At 35.1% G+C, this 21,873-nt stretch overlaps 1 protein-coding gene across 1 annotated transcript; it reads left to right on the plus strand.

Annotated features, from left to right (window-relative positions):
• Nucleotides 1–15,037: 15,037 nt before the first annotated feature.
• Nucleotides 15,038–20,652, plus strand: LOC105038562 (uncharacterized). The gene is made up of 2 exons (XM_010914403.3): nucleotides 15,038–15,190; nucleotides 20,285–20,652. The coding sequence occupies exons 1-2, from the start codon at nucleotides 15,115–15,117 to the stop codon at nucleotides 20,515–20,517; spliced, it is 309 nt and encodes a 102-aa protein (XP_010912705.1). The 5' UTR covers nucleotides 15,038–15,114; the 3' UTR covers nucleotides 20,518–20,652.
• Nucleotides 20,653–21,873: the final 1,221 nt, after the last annotated feature.

Raw genomic sequence — 21,873 nt, forward strand, 5'->3', positions numbered from 1 at the left:
AGCGTGACTGAAAGTAAAATTGATATAGAAATCAAAAAAAAAAATTTTTTTTTTAGGAGTTTAGCCTTTTCATATACATCTTTACTAGTTACATCTGTTTTGAAAAAAATAGTTCTATTTGAATTAGGAAAGAAATTTAATCTGGATCATGTAAATATAATTTTTTTAAAAAAAGATCAATAAAAAAAAATGAGCCTTAAATTTTATTTTTATTATTATTATTATTTTGGAGAGATCTAAATTAAATAGTGTTGCCCAGTTGTGCAATCCAAGGAGGAGGATGAATTGAGTTTTTAAAATTTTAAAGTTAATTTAGAACCACAAGGATTAAATAATAATAGGCAAGTTATATGTAGTAAGTGATTTAAGCAAAGTGTAGTAATGAGATATAAGAATGTAAGAAAATAAAAAAATTTAGATAGAGAGCAAGTAAACACACCACAAATAATCAAGGTTTATAGTGGTTCGGTGCCAACCTTGTACCTACATCCACTCTCCAAGCTCCTACTTGAGAATTTAAATCCACTAAAATGTATTCAACAAGAATATAACGTTGATACCTCCAACTCTAGCTATCCTAAGCTAGAACACTTATTTTTCGAATACAAGCCAACCCAATACAATCCGATTTAATGTTCGGATCAACCTATCCAAGTTTTAGAATCCTTCTAAAACTAAAGATCAAGACAAAAACAGAGTATAAGAGTTAAATGACAAAGAAATACAAGTTTAGCTCTTTAATGAGCAAATAAAATTTTAAATACACTTTACACAACAAAGAAGAAGCTTTTCTGATTTTTCTCAAGGTTGTTGAAGACTTGAATGAGCTCTTGAGGGGTTGGTAAGCTTGAAATGAAAGTTTCTTTTGTTTGAAGAGGGCTTTTTGCTTAGGGCTGAAATGAATGCTTGAATCTCTTATCTTTTTCCCTCCTTCAAGTACTTTTATATCTTCAATAGATGCTAGAGAGAGATCTGGACAAGTTTAGAGCCATTGGAGAGCTTTAAATGAGTATTAAATGCAGCCAAAATGAGCTGAAAAACTAGTCGTTACGGAGATTTTTCGTCACAGAGATTGACTCATAGGGTCGTCCCCTATACAGGGATCGATCCCAGGAGTCGATCTATGTGACGCAGAACAGAAAGTGACTATTCTGTATCTTTGGCTTGCACAGACAACAGAGGGCGACCTCTGAGGTCGGCCTCTGGCATAGGGGTCGACTCATAAGGTCGTCCTCTTTAGGTGTGCCAATCAAAAATAGTGTGCCGTTCAGCCTCTTTTGACAGGGCTCGATCCTTTTCTTTAAATTTAATTTTCTCTCAAAATATACATTCAAAAAATATAAAATTACCACCAATAGATCACAAATCTTCTATTCTTATTCTTGAGGCTTTCGAATCAGAATTTGGTAAAATTATGATTTTGTCCCTGAAATACAATAAATCTTTTTTCAAGCCAAAATTATTAGTAACCCTCTCAAATATTTTGTAATCATCAAAATCAATTCATAGAGCAACAATCTCTCTTTTTTTGATGATGACAAAATACTTGAGCAAAAGCAAAATATAACATATATAAAGTATTGATTAAGAATTTCAAATTTATGAAGATGCATCACTTAAACATTATAGTCAATTATTTGAATGAAATACATCATGAGTAGTTTGAAGATTAGTTTGAAAATTGCTTATAAGATTATTTTCTTTGACACATTTGCTTATTACTCAATTTTATTTCTCTACTCTCCCTTTTTGACAACATCAATTAAGATCTTAAGGGGTTTTTAAAGAAAAATAAAAAAGACTCTCCCTCACTATAGCAATCATAAAGGATATTTCAATTTGCTCATATAGAAGATATTGTCATTCATAATATTTCATAGTACATATATGAGGTATTTTTCATATCACATAATTAAAACATTTCAATTGATGCCATTCATAAAATAAATCCAAATAATATTCATAGAAGTTAAAAGCATATATATATATATATATATATATATATATATATATATATATATATATATATATATATATATATATATATATCCAAAATATGACTGAAGAGTTATTAGATACATAAGTGTCACAATACATAAGAGTCAAGTCAAAATACATAGGCCATACAAAAGTCATGGGTAACAAAAAATACAACTTTCCATGAGTCAATCAGCCAACAAATACAAAAGCCATAAGTTAGATCCTAGACATAAAAGACTAACTATGCTAGATCTAATAAATATCATGGCTAGAGGCATCAGAATCAAAAGAGTCAGAAATATGATGAGGAGTCACAGGATCAAAGCTACGGGCACGTCCTCGACCATGTCTGCCTCGGCCATGGGTAGAAGTACCGGCACGAGCAGAAGGGCGAGAAGGTCCTAAAGCCTGGGAAGATATGGACTCTACTAGGAGAACAAGTCTGATGGTATCCAATTATTTCAAAGCTCTCGACATGGACTGCATCAAGGTATCAATCTGAGTAGAGACAGCCCCACTGGAGTCCCTGATCTCTCTCCTCAAAAAATCAAAGCCACTCTTCAAAATGCCTTGAAGCCTAGCCACCTCTACAGATAGATTGGAGACCTCCGTGATGTCCTCATGTGGTTGGAGATGGGCTAAGACTAATATCTACCTCTGTAAATCTAAAATTCTGCCCGTCAGTCTCAGAATACATCCCTCAAGCTCCTCAAATCGTGCGGACTGAGCTGTAAGCATCTGAAAGATAGTAGAGATATGAGGGATCATAGTCTAATCTGAAATAGCCTAAGATATCATCCTCTGAGTAAAATTGATGTGGCAAACTGCTGAGATAAGATAGAGGCAATCTGCTAGAAAATCAACTGAATCTGATCGTCTGCAAGTTTGACCACTGAAGGATCTACTCTGCTCCCTGACGTGGTACAGAAGCATCCCTCCTCACTGACTCTGAAGGACCAATCTTAGGATCAGATACGAACTGAATATCAGGAGATGCTCTGTGATCACAAGGAGGTGAACACGGTCCCTCCACCTCTGCTCTCTCCTTTGCTCTCTCCTCAACACCCTTCGACCAACCGTCATCAGTTTTTAAAAAACCCATGCGGTGCAGTGTGTGACGGTTGATGGTGTCAGAATGTGATAATCTGGTGATTGTCTCTCCCTCAAAACCGACTCTGAACCTCCTAAAGACTAGGATGAGTGCCATACCATAAGGCAGGTGAGCCTTAGACCTATTTAGGATCTCTCTCATGGCCTTAAACATCAAAGCAGGAAGGTTCAAGGAGGTCTCGGTGATCACATGGTATATGATGCATATATCCCTACCAGATAAGAGATCATGCCTACCATTCTTAGGGATAAAAAGTTTGGTCACCATGTGATGCAAAAGTCTCATCTCTACTGAAAGTATCCTTGCTTCTAATTTATTTAAATTTTCAGTAAATGCTCTCCCTAAAATAACACTTAGTCCCTCTTCTTTGATTGGAAGCTCCATATGAGTATAACCTTCACAAGACAAGTGCAAGATTTGTCCCAAAAGTAATGGATCAAGAACAATGTTAACACCTTTTATTGAAGACTTTACTATTCCATTGTAGTAACTTAAATTTAAATAGAATTCTCTGACCAAATCAATATAAATATTTTTCTTCAATAGACAGTAAAACTCCCATCCTTGACCTTTAATTTTTGATCTAATTGAAAACCTCTTTTTTTCAAAAAACTTAAAATCTATGTTCTTCTCGGGTTCTACTTTTCGATTAAAGAGACGTACCTTGCTTGGACTAAGTAGAGACTGTGAAGAAGCTGGAGCAGAACCTGAAACTGGGGTTGGAGTAGGAGAGGGCTTGTCTACCATTCTTTTTCTGTGTATTTTCTCCTCTAACCCACGAGCAGATTTTCTTCTCTGTGGTAGCTTCAATTTGGGTGCCATTTTAGACAAGAAAGACTTGCAAACAACTTAGAAGACCTAATGAGAGGTAGAGTGGAAAGGATTTTAGAGAAAAAATAAGGATTTTGGGGAGATAGACCGTCGGTTTAGAGAAGAGGGTTTGAAGCTAGGGTAAGCTTGATCCGCCCAAATGAAGAAGAAAAAGAAAAGGGATTTAGTTCCTAAAAGGATGATTTGAAGGGAGAAACCCGATGGGAAGAGAGATTTTAAGAGAATTTTTTGTGATTGAGAGAGTGGAGAGGGAGGAGATTTTTGTTCAGTGGAAGAGAAAGACGAAAGGCAAAGGATCGACCTCTTAACTAACGGAGATTTTCCAATAAAACAGAGCGCCCGATGGGGTTTTAATAAAAATTACAAGTTTACCCTAGGGTCGATCCTGGGGGTCGACTCATTGTCAGAAAAATTCAAAAAATGATGAAAAAATTTTAAAAAAATTTGAAACTTGAGAGAAGGGTGTCTATTTAAGAGATTGATCATATGAAGGATAGTTTTAAGCTTTTAAGAAAGGAGAGAAGAGAATTGAGCTCAAAAATTTTGGTTCAATGAATTTTTGGCAAAAAAAACTTGAAATCAGAAAGATACTTAAGTTTATGGATCAAGAATTTCTAATTCTCTCCTAATTTCACAAAATCTATCTTCACTTAAGGCCTTGGTAAAGATGCCAGCCAATTATTTTTTAATACATACATAATCAAGAATTATATCATGGTTTTGGATATGTTCTCTTATGAAATGATGTCTAATTTCAATATGCTTTGATCTAGAGTGCTAAATTGAATTTTTAGTTAGATTAATAGCACTAGTATTATCACATCTTACGGGAGTTTCATTGAGTTTGATGCCAAAGTCCTCAAGTTATTACTTAATCCATAAGATTTGAGCACAGCAACTTTCGACTACAATGTATTCGATCTCGGTCGTAGACAGTACCACCGAATTTTGCTTCCTGTTAAACTAAGAGATTAAGTTAACTCTTAGAAATTGATAAGTTCCACTAGTACTTTTTCTATCTAGTCTACATCCAGCAAAATCGATATCTGAATATCCTATTAAGTCAATTGATGAGTCCTTAGAATATCATAATCCTAGAGTTGGTATACTTTTTAAATATTTAAAAAAAATTTAACTGTATTTAAATATGATTCTTTTGGATTTGATTGAAAGCGAGTACATAGACAAACACTAAATATAATATCTGGTTTACTAGCAGTTAAATACAATAAGGAATCAATCATGCCTCTGTAAAGTTTTAAGTCTATATTTTTACCTTCTTCATCTTTATCAAGCTTACATGATGGGCTCATGGAGGTACCAATTGCTTTGGAGCCCTCTATTCTAAATTTTTTGAGTAGTTCTCTTATGTACTTGCTTTGGGTGATGGAGATCCCTTCTTTTGTTTGTTTGATTTGAAGTCCGAGGAAGAATGTAAGTTTTTATGATCATTCTCATCTCAAACTCTCCCTGCATGAGCTTAGCAAAATCTTGACAAAAAATTTTATTAGTAGACTCAAATATAATGTCATCAATGTACATTTGTATAACTAAGATATCATCATGATTTTTTTAATGAAAAAGGTTGTATCTATATTTTCTCTTAAAAAATTATTATTAAGCAAAAATTTACTTAACCTTTTATATCAAGCTCTAGGTGCTTGTTTTAAACCATATAATGCTTTGTTTAATTTGAAAACATGATTAGAAAAAGCATGATTTTCAAAATCGGAGGGTTGTTCTACATATACTTCTTCAGCAATATAACTATTTAGAAAAGTACTTTTGACATCCATTTGGAATAACTTAAAATTCATAAAGCATGCATATGCAAGTAAAAGCTTAATTGCTTCTAATCTAGCAACATGTGCAAAGATCTTATCAAAATTAATTTTTTCTTCTTGATTATAACCTTTTACAATCAATCTTGCTTTATTCCTAATTATATTTTCATATTCATCCAATTTATTCCTATATATCTATTTTGTGTCAATTATTGAATAATTTTTAGGTCTTGATACTAAAGTCCATATATTATTTCTTTCGAATTGATTAAGTTCTTTTTGCATTGTATTTATCTAATTATAATCTTTTTCAGCTTCATCTATGATTTTAGGTTCAAAATGAGAAACAAATACAAAATGATTATATGCATCTCTAAATGAAGAACGAGTTCTTACTCCATGTGTAGGATCACCAATGATTAATTTATTGGGGTGATTGTGATCATATCTCCATTCTTTGGGTAGATCATTTGTACCTTAAGATTATTCTTGTAGTTCTTCACCTTCATCCTCTTATTTATTTTCATATTCTTTTTCATTTTGAATTATTGAGTCTTTTAGAGTGAGCTCCTTCATTCTTTCTATAAAAGGATCTGTATCATTAATACCTTCACTTTTTCTTGAAGGAAGATCATTAGTCTCATCAAAAATAATATGTATTGACTCCTCTACTACTAAAGTTCTTTTGTTGAAAACTCTAAAAGCTTTGCTAGAAGAGGAGTAACTAAGAAAAATAACTTCATTAGATTTTGCATTAAATTTTTTTAATCTCTCTTTATCATTGTTCAAAATAAAACATCGGCAACCAAAAATATGAAAAAATACAATGTTTGGTATTCTTCCTTTCTAAAACACATAAGGTATTTTCTTTAGAATTGGTCTAATTAAAGCACGATTTAAAATGTAACATGCTGTGTTAATTACTTCCGTCCAAAAGTATCTTGGGAGATTGCTTTCACATAGTATGGTACGGACCATTTTTTCAAGAATTTTATTTTTTCTTTCTACTATCTCATTTTGTTGGAGTGTCCTAGGTACTGAAAAGTTGTGGTCAATACCTTTTTTATCACAAAATTTTTTTAAATCTTAATTTTCAAATTCGGTTCTATGATCACTTCGAATATTTTGAATTGAAAATTTTTTTTCATTAGTAACTTTTCGATAAAATTTTGAGAACACATGAAAAATTTTATCCTTATGTATCAAAAAAAAAATTCATGTAAAATGAAAGAAATCATCAATAATTACAAAGCCATATCGTTTTTCACCTAAACTAGTAGTTTTAGTGGGTCCAAATAAATTCATGTGCAATAATTTTAATGGCCTAGAAGTTGAAACAATATTTTTAGATTTGAATGAGACTTTTATTTGTTTACCTAGTTGGCATGCATCATAAATTCTATCCTTTTCAAAATTTAATTTAGGTAAACCGGTAACCAATTCTTTTTTAATAAGTTTTGAAAATAAATGCATGCTAATATGTGCAAGCCTATGGTGCCAAAGCCTTCTAATCTCATTAATTTTGGTATTCAAGGCTACTAGGCGTTGTATGTTTATCTTGGAAAGATCATCCAAATCTACCATATAAATATTACCATGTCTATGCCCAACAAATTTAATGTCTTCATCATTGGGACTAGTTACTATGCATAATGAAGACTCAAAAATAACTTTGCACCCTTTGTCATAAAATTGACTAATGCTTAATAGATTATGTTTCAAACCATCTACTAATAAAATATTTTTAATATACTTGGAAGGAGTGATACCAATGTTATCTATACCGATGATCTTTTCTTTGCTATTATCTCCAAAGGTAACCATTCCTCCATCTTTTGTATCAAGTGTGATGAATTGAGATTCATCATCGGTCATGTGTCTTGAGCACCCACTATCAAGATATCATTTTTGATTTGTACCTTGGGATGCAAGACACACCTACATACAAAAATTAAATTTTGACTTTAGGTATCCAAGTTTTTTGGATCCTTTTTAGTTAGTCATAAATTTTGGAACCCATATTTTCTTCACATTAGAATTTTCAGATTTGTTAGAGAAATATGTATAGGATTTGTGTCCTACTTTACCGCATTTAAAGCAAGTAATATTTAAAAATTTGTTGCTTGATGAGTTCATAAAGATATTTTTCAAAATTTTTGATTCTTTAAAGAGTTGTATCCAAGACCGACCTTATCATAAACGGCCTTTTGATTATCAAGTATCATTTGAAGTTTATTTGAACTTAGAGTGAACTTTTCTACCATAGGTTTTAACTTAGCAATTTCATTTTTAAGTTCAAATTTTCTTGTATCAAGACCAATTTTTCATTTGAAATAATCTCATTTTCTTTTAGTAAAGATTAATTCTTTGATTTCAATTCTTTGTTCTTTACCCCTAACTTCTTTAGATCATCAACTAGATCATAAAATGCTTCTTGAAGTTCTTCAAAAGTAAAGTCATTAGGAGTTTCAGCGTTTACCTCATTTTCATATACCATAAGGTACAAATTGGCTTGTTCATGTGAATCTTCTTTTTCGGAGCTTGACTCATCACTATCACTCCATGTAGCCACCATAACCTTTTTCTTATACTTCTTGGAGCCCTTCTTAAGTTGTGGATATTCAGACCTAAAGTGCCCTGACTTCTTACATTCATAACAAATAAGAGGCTGCTCCTTATCCTTCTCCTTGCTATGCTCCCTTTTTGTAGGTGGCCTCTTCCTCATCTCTTTTTTTTTTTCTTCAAAAATCTTTTAAACTTTCTAGTGATAAGGACTATTTCTTCATGTTGCTCTTCATTTTCTGTTTCATCAGATTCCTCATTGAGTTGAGTAGTGGATTTGAGAGCGATTGTTCTCTTCTTCTTGACATCTTCTTCTTGATGTTATTTTATGCTTAGCTCGTGTGTCATTAGCGATCCTAGAAGCTCCTCCAAGGGTAAAACATTCAGATTTTTGGCTTCTTAGATTGCGGTCACTTTGGTCTCCCAAGTCCTTGGTAAAGATCTAAGAATCAGTCTCACAAGATCGCTGTTAGAATAAGACTTATCAAGACTTTTTAGACCATTAATAATATCCGTAAAATGAGTAAACATTTCAATTATTGATTCATCATGCTCCATTTTAAAGAGTTCATATTTGTGCACAAGCATGTTAATTTCTGATTCCTTAACTTGATTAGTGCCTTCATTTGTTACTTCTAATTTATCCCATATTTTTTTAGCCGATATGCATGTTGAAATACGATTAAATTTATTAGCATCTAAAGTATAATATAAAATATTCATGGCTTTAGCATTGAGTTGAGCCATTTTTTTATCAACCTCATCCCATTCTCTTTCGGATTTGGTTGATTCTACACCATCAATTATCTTAGTGGGTGTGTGTGGTCCATTAACTATGATACTCCATATATCATAATCAAGTACTTAAATAAAAATTTTCATCCGAGCTTTTCAATAGGTGTAGTTTGACCCATTGAAAAGTAAAGGTAGGTTTTTGGACTGCCCCTCGACTAGTGAAGCACCAACTTGAGTTGCCATAGATCTTTAGCTCTTTGATGGTTAAATCAAAATAGAGCTAGAGCACCGAGCTCTGATACCACTTATTGCCCAGCTATACAACCCAAGAGGGAAGGTGAATTGAATTTTTAAAATTTTAAAGTTAATTTAGAACCACAAGGATTAAGTAATAATAAGCAAGTTATATGTAGTAAGTGATTTAAGCAAAGTGTAGTAATAAGATGCAAGAATGCAAGAAAATAAAGAAATTTAGATAGAGAGTAAGTAAGCACACCACAAACAATCAAGGTTTATAGTGGTTTGGTACCAACCTTGCACCTACATCCACTCCCCAAACTCCTACTTAGGAATTTAAATCCACTAAAACGTATTCAACAAGAATATAATGTCGGTACCTCTGACTCTAGCTATCCCAAGCTAGAACACTTATTTTTCAGGTGCAAGCCAATCCAATACAATCCGATTCAAGGTTCGGATCAACCTATCCAAGTTTTGAAACCCTTCCAAAACTAAACATCAAGACAAAAATAGAGTATAAGAGTTAATGACAAAGAAATACAAGTTTAGCTCCTTTAATGAGCAAATAAAATTTTAAATACATTTTACACACCAAGAAAAAAGCTTTTCTGATTTTTCTCAAGGTTGTTGAAGACTTGAATGAGCTCTTGAGGGGTTGGTGAACTTGAAATGAAAAATTCTTTTGCTTGAAGAGGACTTTTTGCTTAGAGCTGAAATGAATGCTTGAATCTCGTCTTTTTTCCTCCTTCAAGTACCTTTATATCTTCAATAGATGCTAGAGAGAGATCTGGACAAGTTTAGAGCCATTGGAGAGCTTTAAATAAGTATTAAATATGGTAAAAATGAGCTGAAAAATTAGCCGTTACAGAGATTTTTCATCACAGGGGTCGACTCATAGGGTCATCCCCTGCATAGGAGTCGATCCCTGGGATCGACCTCTGTGGTGTAGAACAGAAAGTAACTGTTCTGTATTTTTGGCTTGCACAGACAACAGAGGTCGATCCCAGAGGTCGACCCCTGGCACAGGGGTCGACTCATAGGGTCATCCCCTTTGGGTGTGCCAGCCAAAAATAGTATGCCGTTCAGCCCCTTTTGACAGAGATCGATTTAGGAGGTCGATCTTTTTCTTTAAACTTAATTTTTTCTTAAAATATATATCCAAAAAATATGAAATTACCTTCAATAGATCATAAATCTTCTATTTTTACTCTCGAGACTTTCGAATCAAAACTTGATAAAATTATGATTTTGCCCCTAAAATACAATAAATCTTTTTTCAAGTCAAAATCATTAGTAACCCTCTCAAATATTTTGTAATCATCAAAATCAATTCATGGAGCAACAAATAGATTTTGATGTAAAAAGAGGAAAAAAATTCACCCAATTTTATTATAAAAAAGAAAGTACAAAAAAGATTAAAAAAATAAAAAATCTCTAGTACAGAAAAGAAAGAATCCATCAACACCAAAATTTAAATTTCAAAAGGAGCGAACCCTTGTCATGCCACCAATGAGATGAAGCAGTACCGACCATCGAAGGAGAATGTCAAAACCACTTGTCCCAGAAGAGAAAAAAAACTGACAGCTTTTCAACAAATCAATGACACTTTCATGCAATGTTGCCACCATACAGTGCAAAGAGGAGGGCAAAGGGGCACGGCCTCCATCCAGCCGTGAAGAGGGAGAGAGATAGCTGGACCATCGCTGAAAGGAACCAATGAAGAGAGAGAAAAAGAGAGGGATGCCCAACCTTCCACCATCTGCCGCACGTTGAAGGGCAGACCAGCCGATGGAGATCCGAACTCAAAGAGAAAAGAGGGAGGGTGGGTCAACCGTCTGTCGCACGCCCAATCGAAGGAGACCTGAACACAAAGAGAAGAGAGGGAGGGCGAGTCCACTGTTTTCCGCACGCTAAAGGGAGGGCAGATCCACCGCTAAAGGGATCGATGAATTGGGAAAGGGAGAGAGAGAGAGGGGGGGCCTAGCCTTCTACCATCCATCGTCTGTCGGATGAAGAGATCCGCCGATGGGGCCGGAACACAAAGAGAAGAGATAGAGGGAGGGGGAAAATGGGATAGAGAGGGAGAGAGAGGGTCTCGGTGCTAACTATCAAAGGGGAAGAGAAGGGGGTCGGTGGCCATGGGGCGCCTGATGGCCGGCAACAAAGAGAGGGAAGAGGCTCACCAAGTTAGATGGAGGTGAGTTGACCGCCAACAAGAGGGGGGCTTGGCCTTTCGCCATCTGATGCCCAATAGAGGGAGAGATCCATCGGAGTGGACTGTAACTCAAAGAGAAAGAGAGGGAGGAAATGGAAGAAGAAGAGAGAGGGGCTCAGTGCCAGCCAATCAGGGGGAAGAGAAAAGGGGGCCGGCGGTCGTAGTCCGGCATGAACAGAGAGAGGGGGAGGGGCTCATCGCATCGAAAGATGTCCTCCCCAACTATGGATGAGAGAGAAAAGGAGAATCAGGGGAAGAGCAGGGTAAGAGAGGGAGAGAGGGGACAGAGAGATAGAGAAAGAAGGAGAGAAGGGAGAAAGGAAGAGAGGGAGAGTGAGAGAGAGAAGGAGAAAAGAGAGGGGCCAACTGGGGAGGAAAGAGGGTGAGGGCTCAATCGGGGAGGGGGGTCTCGAGAGTAGAGGAACGGAGGGGTCTCAAGTACAATCGATGATGCTCCGATGAGAGGAGAGATAGAGAGGACGGAGGCATCTCGAGAATAGTTGATGACATCCTGATGAGAGGAGAGAGAGGGGTGAGGGGTCTCAAAAATAGAGGATCATGAGAGAGAGAGGAAGAGAGGGAAACAAAAGATCGGGGGAGAGGGAGAGGGAGAGAAGGAGAAGAGAGGGTCCAGGGGGTCTCAAGCACAGAGGATTGGGAGAGAGAGGAAGAGAGGGAGAGAAGGAGAAGAGAGAGGGCAGGGGGTGAGAGAAGGGAGAGAGAGGAAGAGAGGAAGAGTGAGAGAGAGATAGGGGGAAGAGAGAGGGGCCCGATGATCGGCTGACATCGGCCGATCGTTAAAAGAAGAGATCGCTGGCTGGCCGTCGGAGGAAGAGATCACCAGAGGAAGCTTTGATTGTCGAAGAGAAGCAAGGGGAAAGGGTTTTCTAATTTTTTTAGAGCTTCTCTCTCTAGAATAGTCTAGAGAGAGAAGCGAAAGAAAGGGTTACATGAGCTCTAAATTGAATAGATTGAGAAAGTTCTTCTCTCTATCATATCAACATGACTGGAGGCCACACCTGATTGCTAACTCCTTGGTGTGGGGAAGTGGTGGGGTTGATCACCATGAGAGAAAGGTGGGAGTGTTGTGCGGATGGATCAGGTGGTTGTACGATAAATTAATGCATTCATATGGAAGAAAAAATGTTTCCATATTTGATTACGTTAAAGAGTGTGGGGAGAAATGCAGAGTTTGATGGCTTGTATTCAACAATCCTCTTGTATATGATTTACAATAAGAGACCCCTGTCATCATTTTCCTAAAAGGAGAGAAGAAAAAATCACTCCAATGCTAAAAGGATCTAAAAATGTGGAGAATGGCATATTATCCAAAGTAAATTGGTCATGTCGGTCCAAGATTCTGAACAAATATTAAAAAAAATGATAGAGAAGAAATATTAAAAAAAAATCAAGAGAGAAATATTTTATTAAAAATTAAGCCACATAAGAAGATTTTCTTTCACTCTTTCTTAAAGATCACCTCTCACTCTATACTTATCTCTCTTATCCATGCCATCCAAGGGAGATGCCAAAGATTCTTTTAAATAGAGTACCATATTGATTTCTATCTAAATTTAAAAATCAACATTGATTGAAAGATAAACTTTGATAAATTCTAGAATGAATAATTAAATAAAATAAAGAATATCTATTTTAAGTAGAATATAATAAAATTAGGAACAGGGTCTGAGTATAAATGACCAATGATTGTCAACAAAATGATTATATAGAAAATCCATATGAGAAGAGAGTGCATTTGGCCCATCATAATTTCACATTTTTTTTGAAAGAGTTAAATTTTTTTTGATTTAGTTTTCTTGATCTTTATCTTCTGTTATTCTTTTATAGTTTTTAATGAACAACTAACTACATTATTAGTTCAGTACAATAAACAAGACCATGAAAAATAGTGAGAAGTAATTGGTGAGGTGGATTTGTTCTCTTTCTTTTTGGTTTTAATTACTAAACATTAATTCCAGCATATTAGGATTGAAATCGGATTGGATACTAGCATATCCATATCTATATTTGTTTTGTCTGATGAATATAAATATGGATATGGATATTATTCGGATACAAAAATTTATATCCATATTTGTTTTAAATAGATATAGATACGGATATAATTCGAATACTAGAAGTATAGACATAATTATGGATATTATTTAGATAATTAAATTTTATAAATATAAAATTAAAGATATTATTAAATAGATGATAAATCAAGCGAACAATATATTTATAAGATTGTATATTTTTTTAAAAAAAATAATTATTATTATATAAAATTATATGTATATTTGGATATTCTAATATGGATCAGATAGTTATCGTTCTGTATGTATATCTATTTTTTTTCGATGGATGTGGATAAGAATATAGATATTAGTCGAATTCTCAAATTTCTGTTTCAATTTGAATATAAAAATGGATTCAAACATATAATATGTATATCATTTTCACCCCTACAACATATGGATGCAAATCATAGTCTCTCTGTTGACTCACTCGTGGTTTAGAATTTTGATTTTGGGGACTGTTTTAGCTGACTTTTGGCCAAACATTTTGTTAGATGTGAGAAAATCTTGTGGCCTTTCCTCTGAGCTGTAATCTTCCTTGATCTGTTCCAAACCGATCATTTATGTAACTAGTTATGATTTTTTTTTTTGTTTGAGGAGGTTAGCTAAGTTAAAACACCAGAAAAAAGTAAAGCCTGTATATCAAACAACAAATTAAAGCCATTGGTATTTCTTTGCTCAATTATATCTAACTTATGGGTATATTTGGTTTACATCTGAAATCGAAATTAGAATCAAAATAGTCATCATATTTTCATATATATTTGGCTCATAATTAGAAGAAGAACCCAAATCAAAATAAAATTTGAATATTTGGTGAGCATACGAATTAGATTTTGAAAGATTAGGATATTCCATTCCTTTTTGGAATCAAAATTGCAATGAAATCCTCTAAAGTAAACAGTTAAAATGGGAGTCAATAATATTCATTCTCGTTTTAGAGCTCAGGTCCTCCCAACGAACATGTCTAATTTTATAAAGGTACTGCCCTTACAAGGAAGTAAGAGCAATTATGGTTGATCCAATTATTTTTTTCATTATTTATATAATTTTTTTGGTCGAAATTATACAATTTGATTGAGGTGTTTCTCTTATCTCTATTTAATGGAGAGAGGCGCAAGCCAGCTTGTCGAGAGTGGGCTGCGAGGAGAGGCATGGAGAAATTCCTGCTATGGTATTTGAGAGGCAGTTAACATACAATATCTTGTCCCTGCGGGGGTTTACGCATAAAAATTCTATAGTAACTTTATGTAAGATCGTCACATGGTTTACCGACATCTTTAGAGACCTAACATCATCATTTTCACATATAACCCGCTATATAATACTACATTGATATATATTAATTAATCAGACGCTGGTGAGATAAAACCACCCTACCTTTTAGGCAATACGGCCACCGACGCCTCATCCCCGTCTCTCCGAACGGTCAAAGGAAAAACGTGTAAAGTAGAGGTACTTTCTTGGAAGTTCATCAATCTAGAAAAAGGAGTGTGTTTAGCAGTCTCTTAAAAGTTTATACTTTATACAATTTTATTATTGCAAGCAAGCAGGCCTCCGAGTCTCCGAGGGAGAGCGATGAGCGGAGACGGAGGCGGACGATCCACGCGACGACTAGTCCTTCTCGCCTCGATTTTTCTTCAATTTATCCCAGGTTTGCCTCTCCTCAACGCCAAACCTTGAATTTTTATCGAGAATTAATTAGAAAATTCTTTTTTTTTTTTTTTGCCTTCTTTTAATCTGTCTATATCTCTCGATTTCTCTTAAATTAGATCTCATATGAAGTGGCCTACATCCCCCACTGGGTCTATTTCGACTGTCGTTGAATAAGATTCTGGAAATTTCTTAGATTTTTCATTAGGTATTGATCTCCGGATCTGAGTTCAGATTTTGAGATCTTGTTCTTGGGGGAGGATTAATTTTTATGAATTTAATTTTTGCCTTTTTCTCTCCTTCCAGTTTAATTTGCTAGGGATTGGTGGCATATTGGGTGTTATATAGGGTCATGATAGGGATTTTGGCATCTGTCTCTAGGTTTTAGTTTTTGAGTTTTAACCCTTAATTTCCTTTCCTGTGCTTTTTTTGTCCCCAAATCTAAGAGTTCTTCAGAGTATTTAATTTGCATATTTTTAGCTTGAAGTTACAGGGTTGGAGCAGTAGAACTGTAAGGATCAAGGAGATAGGATTAAGGACTGGCAACAGTCCGACTCTTCGAGAGAGAATTTTGGATGATAGGCTGAAAATTATTAGCCTATGTAGCTTGAAATAGTTTGACAACTGGGATGGAATCACTCACTCTATCATCAACATGAATATATTCTCATTTTATGGTTATAGAGATGTTACAGGGAAAGGGGATGATATTAACTGAACTTCTTTGTTCTTAATCTTGATGAGAATGAAAATCGGATAATAAGAGACATTCTGGTTCTCTTTAATATAATTATTGAGAAGAATTAAAGTGGCAAATTTTGGGAATCCTAATCAAAACTTAGGACGAATTTAATATTTGTTTGGAGGAGTTAGGCTGATGTTGGATAGAGTTGATATGCTTTTGCGACGTGATAAATGCTTGGCATGGTGAAGAAGTTTGGGGCTTTCAGACTTGGCTTTTTAGTAATATAGTCATGGTATTGTGAATATTGAAATAGTTGAGACTTTGCACGTCTCTTAGCTCGCCTCACATGCATTATGCAGATAGAGAACAAAGTAACAACGTTTAAAATGGATTGAGAATTCTATTCTAATATGATAAGCAATTAGTCTCTGGAATGTGAAGTGTCTATAGAGTGTGAGTCCGATGCATATATTAGAGATAAGTCATTAATAAAACATTATTTTGTGTACTCGTTCTTTAGCTCTCTCCCCCTCCTTATCCCACCATGCAGTCCACATGTTCTTAAACTTAAGCAGTTCTACAATTGGTGTCAGAGCCTAGGAGGGGCCTGTTAGAGCAATGATAATGGCACTTCATAATGACCATGTAGTGTCGCTAGAGATAGGCAACAAACACTTCTTCAACCGCAACTTAGAAGTTGAAGATGGTGTGGATCATGGACACAGATTGGTGGATTTAGCCAGAACTATTGAAGTTTGACGAAAGAAACTTTGTGCACTCAAAGATCAAGAACTGGCATTTTTCATATATTAACAGCAAGATCTGCGCAATCTTCAACTTCCTAGTGGTTGAAGGACTGTTTATAGGAGATCTCTCATGACACCACTCGCTTGATATGCGGTTGTTCTAGTCATTGAACTGCCTGGGCTCTAATAGTTGTAGAACCTTGCAGGTCAAATTAACATGGAAGGTATTGTGGGAATAGATGGGAGGCGATTGGGGAGAGATGCAAGATAACACACCAAAATACTATTTGATTACAATTCTTACCATCTAATATTACAATTAGACTCATGAGGTATATGTAAATTTACATTAAGGGATAATAATTCACACCAATGGACCTAGTTTCAAACATATCCTTACTCTCCTTTACATATCCAAAAGAGTAGGTGCTTCATATGGACCCTAGTCACTGTACCACTCTCTCTACTCAAGGCAAAACCTTGCATTGGTCAAAGACTTGTTTCCTCTCTATCTATTAACTTCTTGCACATCTAACTTATCCTATTTTATCATATTCCATAGTAGACACAAAGTCTAACAAGAGTTAAACAATAAGCTATTTAAAGACTCGAGTTGGACCGTGACTTCTAGGTTTGGTTTTTTTCTTTCCAACATTCCACTTTATCAATCCCATGAGTCGTCTACGTTATCAAAGCCATCTCCATCGCCATGACTAGTATATGCAATATATCGCCATACCATCAATCATCTCATGCGAATAATCTAGACTATCCATGCTTATTCACCTTCAAGTCTTCCTCGTTAGTTGCACACCATTGATATAGCATGGATAACTTGCTCCAAAAATTTTGATTTGATCTGACATCATGCCCTATGGTGGATTATGATGACATACACCATCTGATTTGCATTTTCTAAGCTGCACTTGTCATCTTCTATGATTTCTTGTATCCTCTTACCAACTAGGAGCTTCACATTATCACACAGTTTCTTCATCAACTGACTCTCTGGGAATGAGATCTCCTGAAACTGTCCTTTAGAGGCACCAAAATCTCCAAACTGCCCATGATAATTGAACAGATATAAACATCTTAATTTTGAGGGTCCTTCAGTCACATCTATGGATGCCTCTTGATGTTCATCTATGAACTGTTCACATTGTATTGTTCTGTACGGATCATGTCCTCAGCCTCTTTCCTGTCTTTTACAGGCTCAGCACATGGATTAGCAACACAAATAAATTTAGATTCAGGGGAAGCGAATACTAGAATATTTCTTTCTCATCATGAGGATCAACATTAATATTTCCATGTTTGTGATCATGATCACAATCACCACCTTCCATTATTTGATCTTGCTTCATTTGCTCCTCGGGCTTCACCATACGTCTTCTTTAGAAAGTGCCATACTTCTTTCAATGCATACACCCTTGATATCTTCTGAAAGATATTCTCATCTATGACATGGTAGATGTAGGATGATGCTTCTTTGTCCTTCTTTCGATCTTCTAATATCATCTCCTGTGCTTGAGGGAGTGTCTTGAACTCTTATTCACCAGCCACCTTGCTGTAGCATGTTCAATCACATCCATTAGCTCTTCAGATGTTGGACAAACAACACTGCATCTTGATCTTCTAGTGCTCGAAGTTTCTTCCAGCAAGCTTTAGTAGTTGTGACTGGATCCACCAATCTGTTTTTGTGATCCACACTGTTTTCAGCTTCTAAGTCCTGATTGAAGGAGTATTTATTGCCAATCTCTTGTGATTTTTCGCTTGCTCGATTTGTGATCGCCGCTGCCGATGCTCTAACAGGCCCTTCTTGCACTTCAATATCAGTTTTAGATCCTTGGATTCAGGAAACCATGGACTGCATGGTGAGATAATAAGGAGGAGAGCTAATGAATGAGTATCCAATAATATCTTATTGACTTCCTTTTAATCTATAAATTGAACTCACGTTCTATATATAAAGTTTTTGCACATTCTATGGGTAAACAGCTTGGTAAGCCATTACCATTATTAACCACTACTCCAAAGTCCTTATCATATTATAATAGAATTCTCATGCCATTACAGAGTTTGTTACTTTTTACTCTATTTGCATGGTCCACATGAGCAAAGCTAAGAGACATGCAAGTCTCAACTACTTCAACCTTCACAATAGCATAACTTATCCTACTACAAATCTAAGTCCAAAACCCACAAACTTCTTCAGTGTACCAAGCATAGACCATATCCTAAAACCATATCAATTCTATCCCTTCAGCCTAACTGATCCAAACCAATACTAAGTTTGGATGAGGACTTCCCACACCAAAGCACCATTGCTGACTATCAAAAGACAAGGATTGAATGGGTGGTGCGAATGTTGTGGGCTCGAATATGTATGTGCTGGATCAGCTGTCTGATATAGTCGGCTACTTGAATTTTTTCTGTTATGCTGCTTCATCATTCTTCCCACCATTTAGGAATGATGTCGTAAGTGTTAATTTGTGCCAGAGTTTCTCATTAATATTATTTACTTGGGCAGGCATTAAAAATCTTTAGGTTTTGGCTTGTTGTTCTGGTGATGACCATGTTGACATCAATACAAGTGGTGATGCAGCATCTACCAGCATTGATGTGCTTATATGATACATTAGATGAAGAACACATTAGATGAAAACGTGAGACTTTGGGTTGCTAGTGATGTATCTTGGGCTAGGTTAAAATCTCTTGCATTATAGACTGTTTAGTGAAATATGTTGGCAGCTTCAAACAATACAAATTGGGGTTAATTTGGCACAGGTTCAGCTTTCTCTATATCAATGTGTATCATTTGGGAATTGTTGCTTTCTTAGATAAACCATATTCAGAGCTACATATGGAAATCCTCAGAAGCGTCTTCTCAGTTCCAGAACAACTTGAGTTTTCTTGCTATGAGTAACTTATGTATGTTATCCTTTTCGAAATTGTTATTATGATTCACCAATTTATCCACTCTACTAACTCTAATACAAATTTCTCCATATGCCCCCAAATTACCTTTATTAGACACGAATCCCTGCCTATAATTTGTAAAGTGTTTTTTGTTAAAAGGTTTGACAAAACTGCAGCTCAGTTTAGAATAAATCCTAAGAAGAAATGATTGAGGCCTACAAACAGGAATTCCTGTTGACCATGAATCTTGGTGGCTTTAGTCTAGAAATACATAGTTTAATTCAGTTTATTTTCTCTGAGTTATATGTGCAAGCCAAACTTCAATGAGCATAAAAGTTCCCTCTCTGTTTCTTTCTCTATGTAATTTTCTGTCACACAATGGCTAAATGCATGATTATAAGAAATTTCCTACAATTACATTTATATTAGTCTCTGACTTTTCTCATACTAGAAGTTATTTTTTACCTTTATTGGTTTAATGTTAACAAGTTTATGGACATAATTTATGACGTGACTGTCTTGACCTCTGGGACTATAAAGTTTCTCCTAACATTCTTCAGATTATAGATACATCATATATAAGAGATTTTGAGAAAATAATCTATATAAACTCAGTTACATCTAGTTTGGTGACAATGGGATGACTTAAGCTCTCTGTTTTTTATCTTTCTAATTTTTTAATATGTTATCTTCGCATTCATCATGGTTTCTTTGCACCCTGAGTAGAATATTTTCTTTTTACTAGGTTTATCTGATAATCCATCAACTCCTGATGGAGTAAAAGCCGGTGCTAATTCTAGCAGCAGAACGGGACTGAAGGTGCTGTTCATTTTGCTTGGGGTGGTCACACTTGTGGTATTGTCTGTTTTCTTGTTCAAGAAGTGGCAGAAAAAGAAGAGAGAAGAACAACATGCCCGGCTGTTGAAGCTTTTTGAAGATGATAATGAACTTGAGCTTGAACTTGGTCTTCATGATTAAGAAGTTTGCTTCTTCATCAAATGAATGTTATATATAGTAGAGGTCATATTGAATCATATATACATATAATCCGTGTACTGAAGTTTGTAATATTACTCTGATGAGCTTTCATTTAGTCCTAATGCCTTTGTCAAAGCTGTCTCTTTTTGACTTTGAATTATATGAAAAGAATCTTTCGGATAAAAAAAAAAAAAAGAATTATACGAACAGAAATTTGACTCTTCCCTTGTACTTCATCAATAAAGAATTCTTTACTATAATTTTCATTTAATAATTATTCAAAATATGGGTATCTTTTCTATAGGTTGGTTTATTTCTTGTAAACCCCTTGGCAGGTAGAAAGAGAGTTCTCATGTTATCAAATTACTTGATGAAATTCTGTGCTGGTAGGAAGGACGCTTGCAGTTGAGAAGCCATCAAGATTAACCAGAATACGAAGAACAACTTGGAGGAATGTTTCTTACTCATTACAAGATTAGTAGATCTGGGATGCCAACTTAGTAAATCAAAGATAAGAACAAAAAATTGAATTACGAGCTCCGAAGTCCAAAAGAACAGCTTAGAGGAATGTTTCTTTCCCGTTACGAGGATGATTAGATCTGAGATGCCAACGTAAGTAAATAGTAGAAAAAGGAGATCCATATAAATAGTTGAACGACAAGTCCCAAATCCCAAAGGGAATCACTTGCCATAAATGGAGCATTCTTTAGGCCATACTCCCTAGAGACATTGGACAATACGGTTGTCAACAGCGATATTACATACATACTAGAGTCCAACATGTTAATTGCACGTGCCTAGATAGGAAACTATACATTGTTCTTTTAACTAAAAAGTTCATGGGTTGTGCCTAGGGGTGGCGATTATGATTCGGTCGACCCATTTTAAGTAGGTTTAGTTTTGACAAAAATAAGCTTGGGCCAGATCAATCTATTTAAACTCGTTTATTAAATACATTAGGTTGAAGTTTAAACCATTAACTCATTTACTTCATTTTGATCTATTTAACAATTAGATTGAGTTATGATCCGGTCTTTTTCAACCCATTTAAAATTTATTTAATCTGTTTAAAATCTACTTAATTCATGTCTTTCATATTTAATTTGATATGCTTAATTTATTTCAATCCATTTAATCCATTAAAAATTATTTAATTTGTTTAATTTGTGTAACTTAATTTGATATATTTATTAAATTGATTATGCAATCGATCAAATTATCTATTTGATAAATAAATTAAACTTATATAATTTTGGTCCAATCTGTATCCAACTTAATTGCCGTACCTTGTTTTGCTTCCCTTGGGTGACACGCGCATGCAGTGTAGTGTGGGCATGGGCCGTGGTACAGGGGAGC

Source organism: Elaeis guineensis, chromosome 1 (assembly GCF_000442705.2).
Source record: "Elaeis guineensis isolate ETL-2024a chromosome 1, EG11, whole genome shotgun sequence".
NCBI classification, from domain to species: domain Eukaryota; kingdom Viridiplantae; phylum Streptophyta; class Magnoliopsida; order Arecales; family Arecaceae; genus Elaeis; species Elaeis guineensis.